Source organism: Periplaneta americana, chromosome 3 (assembly GCF_040183065.1).
Source record: "Periplaneta americana isolate PAMFEO1 chromosome 3, P.americana_PAMFEO1_priV1, whole genome shotgun sequence".
Classification (NCBI taxonomy): Eukaryota; Metazoa; Arthropoda; class Insecta; order Blattodea; family Blattidae; genus Periplaneta; species Periplaneta americana.
In genome coordinates, this window is record NC_091119.1 from 626,501 (window position 1) to 642,132 (window position 15,632).

Here is a 15,632-nt window from a genome sequence, read left to right on the forward strand (position 1 = left end):
GTGAGTGTACAGTTTCGGTTTCATGTCGATTTTCAATCTTCAAATCAAAACTTTATTACTTATCACATTTGCAGTGTGTAATGCATAAAACAGTTTCATGTACCATGTTTATAATAAGAATATAAGCCAGTAAAAACTGTCATTAATGTGCTTCAATATATATAATGTAATATAGTACCACATATACTCGAATAATCCCCGCACCCTAATTTTGTGGAAAGAAATCTTAAAAAAAATTTTTTTTTTCGTTTTTTTTTTTTTTTTTTTTTTTTTTTTTTTTTTTTTTTTTTTTTTTTTTTTTTCACTTTTATTACATGATGTATTTATTATATTGGTCATATTGATATATTTCATTTGAAACGGCACAACCAAACTGTCTTTCTTTACCTATATAATCACATAGCCTTTTTTCGATTTCCGGAAACTTGGTTGCCTGTCTGGTCTGTTAAAGTCGCGTTTTTTTCTCATGTATAGGCTACAGCTTCCATCCACACTGTATTTCCTTCCTGCTGCACACTTACCAATTCATTCCGCACCTGACTCACTACTAACCCACACCACCACACGCTATCATTTCAGGGTACCACCCTTGCCACAAATAATAACCGCATCCTAATTTTTGCAAAAAATATCCAGGGATTACTCGAGTATATACGGATTTTTTATTGGCCTCCACCACACCCACAGCCACCCAATATTCTCCTAAACTCATTTTTATTTTATTCATTTGAAATAAGAAAGCAAACAAGCTATACAAAATACTGGTTTCAAAATATAAGGGATTTTAACTTAAGTCATATAAAGAAATTACAAGTGAACACACACACTATCTACCAGAAAGTAATTGGGCACTGTTTTGTCCTTTTGGAACCTCGTGGTACCACCTCTTATTGCTATAACAGCAGCCACCCTGTCAGGCATGCTCTCCACTAGTTTGTGCAGGATATCCACTGGAATGCGTCGCCATTCCTCTTGCAACATGGCACTCAGTTGGACAATGGAAGTTGGCCACACCTCCAGAGACCTCAATCGCTGGTCCAATTCGTCCCAAAGGTGCTCAATAGGATTGAGATCAGGACTCAGTGCAGGCCAGTCCAACCGGTGAACATTATTGTCAGCATACCACTGCATAGTAGCCGCCAAAACATGAGAATGCATGTGCACGTGATGTGCTATTGTTCATCAATATGACTGCCAACCGTCAAGATTGAAAGCAGTAAGTGGGAGATGTCAATTGTGTAAACAAGTAATTTTAATGTATGTTTAATGGAATTGGGCCTAGGACTTCCAAAAATAGACGTGCTAAACAGAAAAACGTAGTAATGAGGAATGTGCTAATGAGATTCCACTGTATTCGGAGACTGATTTGAATTAGATGACGATTCTGCATTGTTTGTAAACTATATCGTTGATGGAGTTCCACTGTCATCATCAGCACTTCACTAATGCTAGCATTGGCACAAAAAACGTTTTTCAAGGATGATTGGGTCCCTTCAATTTCACCTTTTGAATGAGATACTTTTTGGTGCACCATATCAGAGAGACCAAAAGTCCTTTTACAATAAGCTTTGGAATCAACAGGTTCCATACAGAAGCAGCCAACCATTGGTCATTACACTTAGCTGTCTTTGAAGCCAACAATTTTATTGTTTAGACTAGATAACTGAAAATTTTTGTTTTATTGGGTTATTTTACGACGCTTTATCAACATCTACGGATCTAGGGATAATTGAAAATGGAGTAAACAGATAAGAACGTGAATAGTCAAATTAGTGATATAAAAAATTAGAATGTCGCCTGTTAAGACAGTTTTTCTAGCCACTAAGCACCAATGAACAATACAATCCACTAACAGCTCTAGACAACTATTGAAACATTAAAATTCCAATTTCAACTGGTAAACAATGGTTGCGTAATTTTTAGAGCACTACATGTCAAAATCCCTGACTTTCCAGAAAAACAGAACTGATATTGCTGACTTTTACCATTCTTGAAATAATTTCTCTGATTTTCCCTGATAGATAAAAATTTCACCGACTTTCCATGTGTGTGTGGACCCTGTAGACACATACATATTTCCAATAGACATAGAAATAGGGACTTACCTTCTGGACTTATTAACGATGATTGCATTTTCAGTGGAAAATGTATCCCTAGGTAAGCCTGCAATATTCCACGCCCGAATCTGGATATCCACTCCTAAGACCTTTGTGAAGCTGAAAACTTTGGAGCATGGAATCTCCAGGGAGAGTATGTACTTCCGCCACAGTTCTACAGTGGAATTTCTAAAGAAAGAGGAAAAAATATATGGATATAAACACACTTTACTCCACATGTACCGGCACTGAACTATTTCCTTAAACATTTCACTCTTTGCATTAAATTCTATTTGTTACATTATCCAAGAATTTTTACCCTATACAATATTTGTGTTTTTGGAAGTTCTCAATTTGACTAAATTTCTGATTATTTTGCATTCCTCTCTTGATTTACTATTACTAGCAACACGTGCCTGTATGGTGCAGTGAATGCAGACAGATATCCAATGACACCGCAGCAGACCAGGATGTCGCCTGGCAGTGAGTTGTAGTCTTCTTGCAGCGCATCGGCTGCAGCCGACCACCGCTCCTTCTCTCCCCCAAGACCGCCTGAGTGCGTGAGCATTGAATGCATTTACAATTGCTACTTACATAATATATTCTAGACCATATTTGTTCTATTGGGGAATACAGTCAGTTAAATTATGCGGGTGTACAGGCCAGCCACTCACCGATCAACTTCTCTGCTCTTATGATCTTGGCCGAGATGTGGCCTACTTCGCTCTCCAGAGCATCCTTGCGCTCCGTTGCTTCCTGCAGCTTGCGGTGCAACTCTGCCAACTCCTTCTCCAGCTGCTTCAGCTGCGTTCTCTTCTCCTTCAGCACGGCCATGGTGGCATTGTACTCGTTCTCTGCTATCTCCAATTTCGCTTTCTTCGGTGCCACTTCCTACACAGTACAAGCGGTGTGACAGAAGCTCCTGCAGTGCAGCCAACCTAGTTACAACGTGCCGTGCTTGCACATACCTTGGCCACCCTGTCGTACATGTTCATCGCTATCACCCATTTGCACAGGCCCTGTGCAGCGCTGGAGGCTTTAGCCACTACACTCGGTTTGAAGTCTTTCTTTGGTAGGTACTCGGTTCTGATCTTGTTCATTACTGCAGGTGGTATGTTGTCTTTATCAAAGTCCTTCAAGGACTGCAGGAAGTACATATCTCCCAGTATCCTTTTACTGGGTCCCCAATAGTCATTTACCTAGAAAGTGTAGCATTTATAAAAGATTACTTTATTTCAGTTTCTTCAATACCAAACTAAAATAATATTCACACATCCTTTATGAATGTCATGTACGTGCAAGCCCTGCTTTGCATGTGAGGTCCCTTGTTGTACATTTACGTCACGTCACATGAAGAATTTCATACAGATTTCGTCAGCCATTCCTGCGAAATTATCACCTATGGAACGTTTAAAGTAAGTCCACTTTGGTTATGTACATCTATCGCATTACTACTTTGGAATCTTCTCCAAAATCGACGTAAGTACTATATTTGCAGAAAAGAATATCGGTACTTAAAATTATTAAGGAAGTTCCTTTTGCGAGTAAAAGTAAAAAGACTTTCAGGGAACTTAACATTTTACCTGTACCCTGCATAAGTACAATAATTTCCCACAACTACTGTATGGTCCACAAAACAACCATTCAAATTTCGCACTCTATAACGTAGTACCTCGTTTATCCACCTTTCTGCTGTACTGAAGTTTGAAGTCAAATCACTGCAGCTATCTAATGATACTTTTACAATGTTCTTTGAATGGTTGTATCATGGACCATAGTTGTAGCAAATTATGGTATATATTTTAGGAACAGTGTGCCTTATTCCTTTAAAACAAATTCAACTTATCATATGTTTCATACCAGAACATCACAAAACATACTGGTACATCTGAATTACCATAGGCTTTATAGCAGTCTTAACAGTATATCATATTACTTACTTACTTACTGGCTTTTAAGGAACTCATAGGCTCATTGCCGCCCTCACATAAGCCCGCCATTGGTCCCTATCCTGTGCAAGATTAATCTGGTCTCTACCATCACATCCCACCTCCTTCAAATCCATTTTTATATTATTCTCCCATCTACGTCTCGGCCTCCCTAAAGATCTTTTTTCCCTCCGGCTCCCAACTAACACTCTATATGCATTTCTGGGCTCGCCCATACATGCTACATGCCTTCCTCATCTCAAACATCTCGACTTAATGTTCCTAATTATGTCAGGTGAAGAATACAATGCGTGCAGTTCTGCATTGTGTAATTTTCTCCATTTTCCTGTAACTTCATCCCTCTTAACCTCAAATATTTTCCTAAACACCTTATTCTCGAACACTCAGCCTCTGTTCCTCTCTCAAAGTGAGAGTCTAAGTTTCACAACCATACAGAACGGCTGTAATATAACTGTTTATAAATTCTAACTTTCAGCTTTTTTGAAGGCAGAATGGATGACAAAAGCTTCTCAACCAAATAATAACAGGCATTTCCCATATTTGATACTGCCCTTCCTCGTTTTATGCCTCTGGTAGGCATATTTGAGATCAAGTCTAGGTGGAACAACGCCACATGCCTTGAGACAGGATGAACTGTATCTATTACCACTGCCATGCGCCCAACAGGGGAGGAGGCGGAACTGAACACTGCGGGTGGAGCTGTGCCAGACGTCGGCAGGTACTTACTTTATGTTCGCAGTGTATTATATAATTATTTCCTTTACACTGTGAATGATATTTTTGCTTATTATTTAAGCTTGTATTGCATTATAATATTTTTAATTATATATAATTTGCCTTATATATTGATGAAGCTATGATTGCTTGCAATTTTTAGGGCTAATAAAACTTAAATGAAATGCTTCCACAAAAGCAGATTTATTACAGGTTGAGGTAAACAAAGCTTCCAAAGTATTATAAAACTTATGTGTTTAATATTCAGATAAAATTACCATTTAAGATATATTTTTCCAGGAGGTCACATTGTACCCATAGTTAAAGATTCTCGAATGGATAATTATATTACTTCAACACTGACCATTTTTAGAGTCAAAGTTATCAGAGCATCAAAGAAAAGGGAAATGACCAGCAGGTGCATAGAATGGACGCCAGGGACAGGGTGCTTCACTTGCTATAAACCTTACCATTCTTCCAGTAGCTGGGTCATGGATTCTGTCTGGTTTTACATTTTTCATGACACAAACTGCTGCCATTACAAGCTTGATTGCATCTGGTGGATTTTTCATGGATTTCACCAATGTTATGTCCGTTGGCTTCAAGGTGTTCAGTGCAGCTATTGCATCTAAAAATAACATACAACATATTTAGCATAGAAGGACAATAAATAAATTACTTGTAATATAATGTGAAACTTCGAGTTACAGCTTTTCTAATCCCAACGAAACATGGCAATCAAAGGAGGCAAAGCACCCCAATTTCATTACTGGCAGACATTTATTTTATGTACACACATCTTTCCCTACATAATATGCAGCACTTGCGAGAATCATTTCCTTTTACAACAAACTCGCTACAACAATAAAACAGCTCTTCACTTAAATATCTGCCAAGTGAAAACTACTTCAATAAACCCCACATATATTTTGCAAAAACTGGCAGCTGAAAATTGGGGTGCGGGTAATATTTGCGGCAAGGTTGGTACCCTGATCTTGAAGCAATAGTGTGTGTATAGCTTTAAGAAGTGTGGGATTACCAATTCATTGGACTGAACAAGATGGCGACGATGACGATTCCGAGCCAACAGCTCTTTGGCCAGTGACAACGAAAGTGATGATGAATCAGGTAAATTATTTTTTGTATCAATATTTTGCTGTTCTTACTGATGGAAATTCGCAAAATTAAAATTCTTTTTCTTTTACTGCATGTGCTGGATCCTGTTGCAACATGATCAATACAGGTATAATAAATAGCCTACATCATGTAACAATTTTTCTTTGTAAAAAAAAAAAAAAAATTTTTTTTCAAGATTTCTTTCCATAAAATTAGGATACTCGGATTGTTCAAGTATATATAGTAAACGTCCTGGAATTACGCAATAAACGGTATGATACTTGTGACTATTGTCGGACTATTTCCAAAGTTCGGTTTCTTTCTGGACATATCTCGTACTGTAAGTAGATCAAATAGTAGTATGCGCCATTATCATTATTTATTATTCTAATCGCGAAATAGCCTTATTAAATGCGACGCGATGTGGAAGGAGCAACCTCTGGAAGTCAGACAACTTCCCCCACGCCCACCTTCACTCCCCTTGTGGTCAAGTGATGCAATACACAGGATTAGAAGAGAATTAATAAATTCACCTTACTTTCTGATTATACTTGACTCTGCAATAAAACAGTACCATTTAAATCTTAAAATACAGTACATTAAAACGGATCAGACATTTGCTCCAAATCCGTGAAAAGTATGATGATCATGATGATGATGAATAAATATCAAGATTTAGGTCGGAAAACTGTAAAAGTGGCTGGTGTATGTTTCGAATAACTAAACTTTGGGCCATAAGTTCCCACTCCAGCTCGTCCATGAACCATGTCCATACTATTCACTCTGCAGACAGTTAATGATCCACGATCTGGTAGCAACATTTAAAATTACTGCAATTACTTTTAAATTAGAAAAAATAGCATAGCGCTTTATTCGAAATCTCTTCTAATTGTTTCTTTTTTTTTATATAATTTTGCTTCTTACATAACGTAAAAAAAACACACACACACAAAATTACAATAGAAGAAAAAGCACTGATTCAATATGAAAAACTTATCAGATTACCAGGAAACAATTGGCATTCATACAGTCCCCTCTGTAGATTAAAAACTCAAAGTTTCATGCAAATTAAGCTTTCAGGAATAACTCCCTGTAAAGTTAATTTGAATAATTTCGAGGGAAAAATTGTTCCGGGGCCGGGTATCGAACCCGGGACCAAAGTTTCATATCCATGGTTCAAGAATTAAAACAGAAAATCAACATCCCGAATTTAAAAGAAAACTTAGAAATCAAACCAAACCCTTTAACTCTATTAAATATAGAATATAATCTAAATTTAACAGAAGGAATACTAAAATCAGAAGTAAACACTGAAATAATGAATCAATTGTCTTTAGCGACAATTAATATTAGGTACCCTCCACAAAAGTGGCTTCATTTATACACCAACGGATCCTTGATCTCCAGAGAACAAGGTGCAGGTGCAGGTGTTACGTGCTGTCTCTTCTCACTTTATAGATCTCTTGGATATGGAACAACAAGTTTTGATGGAGAAATCATTGCAATAAGTGAAGTCTCAGGAATCTGCTATGCCACATCAATAAATTTAAGAATGCACTTATATTGTCTGACTCCAAAGCAGCTATTCTATCAATAGTCTCTAAACACACACCTTCATCTCAAACAGCAGAAATAACTAAAATGCTCTCTCAATTAATATCACTCAATAAAAGAATTGTATTCCAGTGGATACCATCCCATTGTGGAATCCTGGGAAACGAGAATGTGATAACACAATCTCAAGGGAAAAAATGGAACTAATGCCTGGCATTAGAAAAAAAAAAAAAACCTGCGTGCGCGCACGCACACAAAATGTTCCTGAGAGATTATCGGAGTTTCAAAGTTGTTTATTTTCTCTTATTTGCGGTATATAAAAACAAACCTGCATAAGATTAAAGAGGAACTCTCTGAGTTTCCATACCGTACTTTAAAAGTGTTCAATGTGAGCACCATTCGTCACATGGCACACATCTAGCCAATAGTCTAATTCGTTCCAAATGCTGGCCAGCATGTCGGGAATGATAGACTCAACAGCAGGAACAATCCTCAAATCTGAAGGTCGAGAGGTAGTGGTGGTACGTACACACCCCCATAGTGTGAGATCAGGAGAAAACCATGTCATTCGGACTGGCAGGTCCTGTCCATTGTTGGGGAACAACATTGTTCAACCAATCCAGCACATTATGAGGAAGAGCACCATCTTGTTGCCAAATGGAATATTGAGGTTCGAACTCGTTCAGCTGAGAGAAAAGATAATTCTGCAGATTACCCAGATATGAAATAATGACAAAGTTTTTTCGTTGAAAAAGAATGGTCCGTAGACTTTTCATTGGGACATGGCACAGAAGACATGAATCCCTTTCATGGTGCACTATTGCACGTCCCCCAGACAGATGCGCACATATATTATGTCTGCCACTGAGATGAAAACTTACTTCATCGCTAAACAGAAAATGACTAAACTGATCGTCATCATTTTCCAATACATGTTGCATTTCCATGCAGAAGTTGGTGCGTGCTACTAGGTCTGTAGGCTTCAGGGATTGCAATAACTGCAAACGGCAAGGCCGCAAATGCAGCTGCTCTTGCAGCACTTTCCACAGTGTCGTACAAAGCATGCTGCACAGATTTCTGAGGACCACTACAAAAGCTGCTCTGACATTCTCGACTCTTTTGTTTAACACTCGTAGACGTCCTGAACTCTTCCCTTTACAGACACATCCAGTTGTTGTCTATACCATCGACGAATGTTATTGGATGGAGGATCAATTCTAAATTGCCGTTGGGAAGCTCACTGTACAGTAACGATGGAACTGAACTTGGCAAACTGCAACACACAAAATGGCTTATGCACGGGAGTCACTATTTTATAAATTTAATCCTGTGACTCAAACAAAAACGCTGCGCTCAGGATATGAAACATTCACAGTTCTTCTTTCATTACTCGAAAGAAACATGCGTCCATTTTCGTTTGTTAACCACCTGAAACTCAGATACCGACTCATTCAGGGACACGATACATAAATAAACCTTACATTTTAATACTAACCAAGAAACAACACTTCTGAACTAAATAGTAACTGTAAACGTTCCATCTGCATCCAAACAGTGTCGCGCCATATTCTGTATCCTCGTGAATGTTGTTCATTTCATTCCTGATGTTCTCTCGAAGTTGAGCAAGTGTACGTTGTCTACTCCTATACTTTCTGTCCTTCATATAGCTCCACAGATAGAAATCTGGACATATTAGGTGAGGTGATGTGGGCCACCACAGGTTCTTTGAGGTTGCGCTGTCACTGAAGAAGCTGGTTATTATGTCTGTGGACTCGTTAGACATATATGTTGCTCCATATTTTTTAAATAATCTCCGTGAATTCGATGTCGTCGAGTTATTACACGAATTCATTGAAAATGCGTCCCTAAACCTGAGTGTTCACTGCTTCGTTGAAGAAAATCAGGCCAACATTCTGGAAGCAGGCACCGCGCACCAAACCACAGTCATTCAGAGTGCAGTGGAGAATGCTGGGATTTTCAGCTTCCCAATATCTGCTGTTATGCGAGTTGATGCAGCCTGACAAGTTACGGATAGGGACATTGCAAAACAGTGAATAAAATACATCAAAATCGGTAAATGAAACTACTGTAATTCGTGAAAAAAGTCGTTATTTAAATATATAAATCCTGAAAAAGGTCGGTATTCAAACAAGAAAATCGTAAAGAAAAAGTTTGAATTTAAACAATGTTTAGTAGAACTTCAGTAATAGCACGACAAAGATTAAACCCAAACAGAATTTCTGCTGGCAGGAAAATGGCGAGCAGACCAGTATTGATAAGGCTGATTACACTCTGGATGGAGAAAAGTGTCAAAACCATTAACCTTATGTTCATAGCAGGCTGCGTCATTCCGTACTCTTGCTATTTCTCTTTGTTGTGTTAGTGTGTATTGTGCATATGTGACACACAGATTTTCATTTTCATAGCTAAGCAGCTATTCTTTCCACATGTTTTTGTTTTTTGAATCTCATAAGTGACGCCAATAAAGCATCACTCATGAGGCAACTAAGGCAGGAGATAATGGGATAGAGTGGCCAGTTCCTTTCCCTTTCTATTGCATACATCGCCAATTAGCTACACGTTACACTAATCAGACTTCAGATGCATACAAACAATTGTTCTTCTTCCCCTGTAACAGACATACCTAATAAAACATGGAAGACAAATCCATCTTCGTACCTATTTTGAATGTTTCATTGTTGCAAATAAAATAATGGAATTTCGTGACTGATGAATGTACGATTCTGTGATAATCGTAAAAAAAAATTGTATTTAATGCAAAAAAATGACGAATTCATAGAAAACGGGAAAAAGATAAAAATTTGCGACCAATCGCAGTCGTAGAACGAGTTTTATACCTAGAAACATTTTAACTCTCTGACTCAATTAGAAGTTCGTGAAAAAATCATTTAAAAAATCGAGTGCCCTAGTTGTGGACAGAATGCCTGGGCTTACAGCAACCACTGGCAAAAAAGCAAGTCTGGTTCCTGTACTGCGATATGTGGCTTAATCGACGCAAAGAGCTTTTTGGCGACTTTGGTGAGTGATGATGAACGTCGTCCACACAAGTCTGACGCATTCAAGATTTATGTTTCCCACCCTCATTAAGAAACGAGTCAGTTGTCTCCAGCTTTCTCACTATCGACAAAATTGTTGGCATGGTTGGTTCACCGAATTCTGTTCGAAATGCCAGCTGCGTTTTAACCAGGAAATTTGTCATCCAGTAAGTTTTCAGCACAAAACACGCTGTGGAAGTGAGTGCTGCATGTCACTACATACGTTTTGCAGTAATACTAAATATCATCAACAACGGACGACAATATAAAACACTCTAGAACCACATGGACCATAATATTCAAGTTTATGCCAACTCATTAATATGGTAAAGGATCGCACTCCAGACCAGACAAGTCACTGTTATTTGCTCAATCAACAAAGTTAGAGCTTAGAATTGCTTTCAAAATTAACCCAACTGGCAAAGATCTGGTCGTCGTGCTCACCTTCCAGCACCGGGATGGCCTGCGCCAGGTCGGCCTCGCACTCGTTCTTCAACTGCTGTGCGGCTGCCGCCTGCACGTTGGCCGCCTTCTCGTCCTGCCGCACCTGTCTGGAGGCGGCACTCACCTTCACGGTCTCGCGCTCTATTTCCTTCATCATCCTGTTCGTACTCTTGGCCGCCTCCACCAACTGTGGCTTCAATTCCGACAGTTCTTTCTGCATAACTGCAAGCTGCAGACAAATGCGAATCTTAAAACTTCGTGCGATGTTGCAAGTGCATACCTCAACTCAACATAGGTCACGCGGTGTCAAATGGTGGTGCTATATATGCATATAAGGAAAACATCGGTCTTTTACCGATAGTTGTATTGAAACCAGTGTGTTAATTGTGCAGTGTCATTTCTCTTTAAATTCGTGTAAATTGCATTTTTTAATTATTTTTCATTCTTATTTAGGTAATTTCGTTTATTGCTCATTTTGGCATTTTGGAGGGTGAGGCTGGATCACACCAGTTAAAAAAGGCAAACGAATGGGACAACCTGATTTGCGAAGCCACAGCAAAAACAGTTTACAATGTGCATAACTTTCTTAAAGATATGGCAGAATATCCCGAAAGAATTGCACCTTTGATTTTAGTCTCAAGATCTGACTGCAATAAGTGTGAAATTTCCAAATTAACTGTAAATAAGGTTTCGAGGAAGTGCTAACATCTACAGAACATCTTGTGAAGTTCTTCTTTTGCACATCTAAAATTATTGAAGGTGGGAAGTTTTGAAGTGAACATATAGGACATATGTAACTTTTAAAATTACTTCTCACTGAAACCCTTTCTTACTAATTTAGTAATGGCTAAATAAAATGTGAAATAGATTTTTTTAAACCGCTCACCTGGTCGGCAGCAAACAGCAGCTTGTCCAGGCCGTTCACATATCTATCTTTCGCTCTCAGTATCTCTTCTTGCTTAGCATTGCTAAGCTCTGTGAATGAGCGTATTAACTCCAAGTAAGCTGCTGATGTGATGTATGTTTTTCTGCCTTCCACATTGAAAAACGTGTCGGAAACCTCCCTTTAAGCATAACAATGCAAATTATATTTCCTCAACAATGCAACGTGGAAACTTTATGGCATGAAATTTCCCTTAATTATTTCCTCAACTGTTTAATCAATGAAGGACTCACCTCGCAGTGACATGGAAGTATTTGCAAGCGACGACGGCAGCATCTTTGATCTCACTGCTAACATTAACTCCTGTCATGTACCGCTTGGCTACCATTTCGAGGGACTCTTCTGGCCATGTCTGTTAGCAACACAACAGCAACATCAGTCCTCATACGAATGTGATTTGTGAAATATTTTTCAATAGAAGCATGTCACTACTTTAAATTTCAATTCAATGTACATTCTCTTCTATATTAAAAGCTATGCATGTACAACACAGAACTACTCGGCATCATCTCTCTTCACTTTATTCCTCGATAAAATTGCTGATGCAAATACTGTTCACAAGAATAACCTGAAGTCTGAACTCAGCTATCACCACAGGTAGTTTCTGGACATGCAAATTCTGAAGTAGCAGAATGTATGATCTATACTAAACAGGTCGCCATCTACCAAGTTATCTAGAGTGTACACTACAATAACTTACTTTCTGAATCGGATGTAGATATTAATATGCATGCAATGAACTTCAATTTATAATGAATCAAGATTTTTATATGTACACAAACTACAACGTGACTCGTGTTTAGTGTTAAAAGTACACAACAACAGCTTATCTACATATTTCGTGAAGAGTCTTTCTAAGTTCTAGAGATTTCACTTATATGGTGCATAATATGTTACTGGAGTTAACTGAGAACTAACTAACACTGTAAGCAGCACTACAATAAATTCTGGCTGTGCTAATGAAGTAACGAGTCACACGAACACTACAAAAGTGTGTCCTACATCTGTACTGGTTCCCCTTCCTTCAATTGACGATGTATCAGTAAGTCCTATCTCACACTAATTCACTTATTGTGTGATGTATGAATGTAATAAATACACTACATGGTTAGCATGAGCAATACCCTTCAATTACAATTTGTATTACATTTTAAACTACGAAAATAGTAACAGTAAATGAGTAATGGAGACATTTCATAAGACTGTATTTTTTTTTACATCATGTGCAATAACAGAATAATTATGCACTCAGTGACCAAGATTTTCTCGGCGAAACAGTCTTCTCCTTCTCTTGAGGACTGCATACTGTATATGTGTGTTCTGAAGAAACAAAAATTCTACTCTATGTACCTGTACTACAAGCTTCATCCAACTAAATTCAGAGACATTTATATGTATCTATATAAATAAAAACAAATTTCTACTATGTTGCCTACACATGAACAGAAACATGACTTTCCCTCATTCGCACGTATTTTGCAACACACTGTATGTCGCAGGTTGGGACATGCCGTAATAGGTTCTTTAAAACTGATGGCCGAACAGAAAATTCAGCAAACTTTTACACAATTAAAATGACATAATAGAATTATTAAATGTATTCTAATGAAACAACTATGACAGCACAGAATGCAATGTACAACGACATATTTGCTATTCTACATTACATTTCCAGAGTGAGGTGTACTGCCCTCCAGACTAGGATTACTGTGAATTGTGCACTGCTTCATACATGATACATACAAACATCCCACCTCTAATATAAATTCTTTCCCATTCACCACCATGGGCCTGCAAGGCTAAGGAAAAGACATAATTTTACATCTTACATAAAAGTTGCGATACTCTTAAGCTACAGATATTTTCATGTTACATATTTTTATAACTACAATGGAAAAAGTAACTCATAAGATTGTGTTCGCTGAATTCATGGAAGTTAGTGGCTCACGCAGAAATAATTGAACAGTGTTATTTAGCCAAATGTCTGAAGCGCGACACCAATAAGGCAACTAAGCCAGGAGATAATGGGATAGGGTGGCCAGTTCCTTTCCCCCTCCATTGCATACATCGCTGACTAGCTACATATTACACTAGTCAGACTTCAGATGCATACAAACAATTGTTCTTCCTCAGACGCATACCTTCAAGCAAGATGTACTGTCTGATAATAGAGGTACATATCAGCAAGAACCTCAATCAGAGGAATTTAACAGTATCTTCTCATTATTTTCATTGAATAAAACAAAAATGAGAATCTTTTATGAGAATATAGGTGTTCACGGTTATTCTATTCAAAAGAAGAGATTTGAGTTTCTCACTGTGTGTTCGGACTTCATAACCCGAACATTTCAGAACAAGATACAGGTTATATCACCAAAGTAACAAAGCTCATGACGTAAACGTCACCTAATCTTTTTGGTTTGTTTGGAATAAGCCAGGCATAGGACAAAACCTACACATAGTTCCGAAATATGAAGCCCCAACACATCCTGAAAAGCCACAGTCAATTCCCGAAATAGACATTTCCTACCTCAAGTTACTTGCACACAGTTTTCCAAAATCATTGCTCTGATCTCATCTCTGTAACTAACAATTCAACAGGTAGCTTGTCGATGCTCCGCACATCTACAAACAGATCACTGGCCAGGGATTGAGCTTAAACACTGGGTACTGAGGCTAACAGCCAACCATGCTGCTGTGACATTAACCATTCACAATCAAGAAATGGCAGAGGACAAGCTGCTCTTGCTTGACGACGGCATCTGGATATTATGACTAGAGCCCGGATTTTATGTAATTACATATTTTAATGCTATATATTTATGCACAAATAAAAGGCAAATGTTGACGAGATACACATGTAGAAATGTTGTCCATAAATTTTATTTTACATTTTTTCACATATTTGGTATAATATTACATATTTCACAACATACTACATAATTTTACATAGCCTATTTTAACATTATTGCAGAGTATATAATAAATAATAATTTATAATATAATAATAATAATAATAATAATAATAATAAACAATTTCTCAGTTTATTTTGCGCTTATATTGAATTATCTGATACCACAGCAAGAAAGGAAAAATACTTTGAATGCTATTGAGCTACTCGTACATTGTCTGTACATCCAAAGCTAAATTGCGCTGCCAACAATGACCAGTGACTCGTTTCACACGTTTTCCTTTCCTGTTCTCAAAATGCATCAGAATTTGTAGCAGTGTTGTTAACCACAAAGGGAGTAATCCGTGATTGTGTTTCAGTGAGATTTAATGATGTATTCAAAAAGAACTCAGGATACACAACTTTTTCCACTCTATGCAAAATAAGTAAAGGTGAGTGTGTGCAGTTCCTCGAGAACATTGTTCACAGTATCATTCCTCATATGAAATTCACTCCAGTTACTTCATGTGAAGTTGAGAGCTTGTTTTCTATTTATAAGAACATTCTAATAGACAGAAGGCAATCGATAATTGAAGGAAATGTGAAAAAATAATTATTAATCACGCCTCCAAACAATAATTAAATAAGGTTGAATCACATGTATACCTGTAATTTTTTTCGGTTTTCTTATCACTGTGCAAAAATACATCTAATAAAGTTCGGATCTCAAGTTACATATTTTAAATTTATTACATATTTATCTAAGACCGTAACAGGCCTTGTGGCCTAACACTTGTCAGGCAGAAGAAGAAGAAGACATTTATCTACATATTTCTCATTTTCATATTACATAACATCCGGGCTCTAGT

At 37.7% G+C, this 15,632-nt stretch overlaps 1 protein-coding gene across 8 annotated transcripts in view; it reads right to left on the bottom strand.

Annotated features, from left to right (window-relative positions):
• The window catches only part of Dhc62B (Dynein heavy chain at 62B), a 140,165-nt gene that overhangs the window by 34,398 nt on the left and 90,135 nt on the right, over positions 1-15,632 (bottom strand). For all 8 annotated transcript variants that reach the window (XM_069819893.1, XM_069819891.1, XM_069819892.1 and 5 more), the window contains 8 exons: positions 12,106-12,224; positions 11,816-11,993; positions 10,930-11,158; positions 5,230-5,387; positions 3,065-3,295; positions 2,771-2,987; positions 2,513-2,648; positions 2,106-2,285 (listed from right to left, as the gene is read on the bottom strand). In XM_069819893.1, coding sequence (XP_069675994.1) covers positions 2,106-2,285; positions 2,513-2,648; positions 2,771-2,987; positions 3,065-3,295; positions 5,230-5,387; positions 10,930-11,158; positions 11,816-11,993; positions 12,106-12,224 — 1,448 coding nt within the window. The remainder of the gene's footprint in view (positions 1-2,105; positions 2,286-2,512; positions 2,649-2,770; positions 2,988-3,064; positions 3,296-5,229; positions 5,388-10,929; positions 11,159-11,815; positions 11,994-12,105; positions 12,225-15,632) is intronic.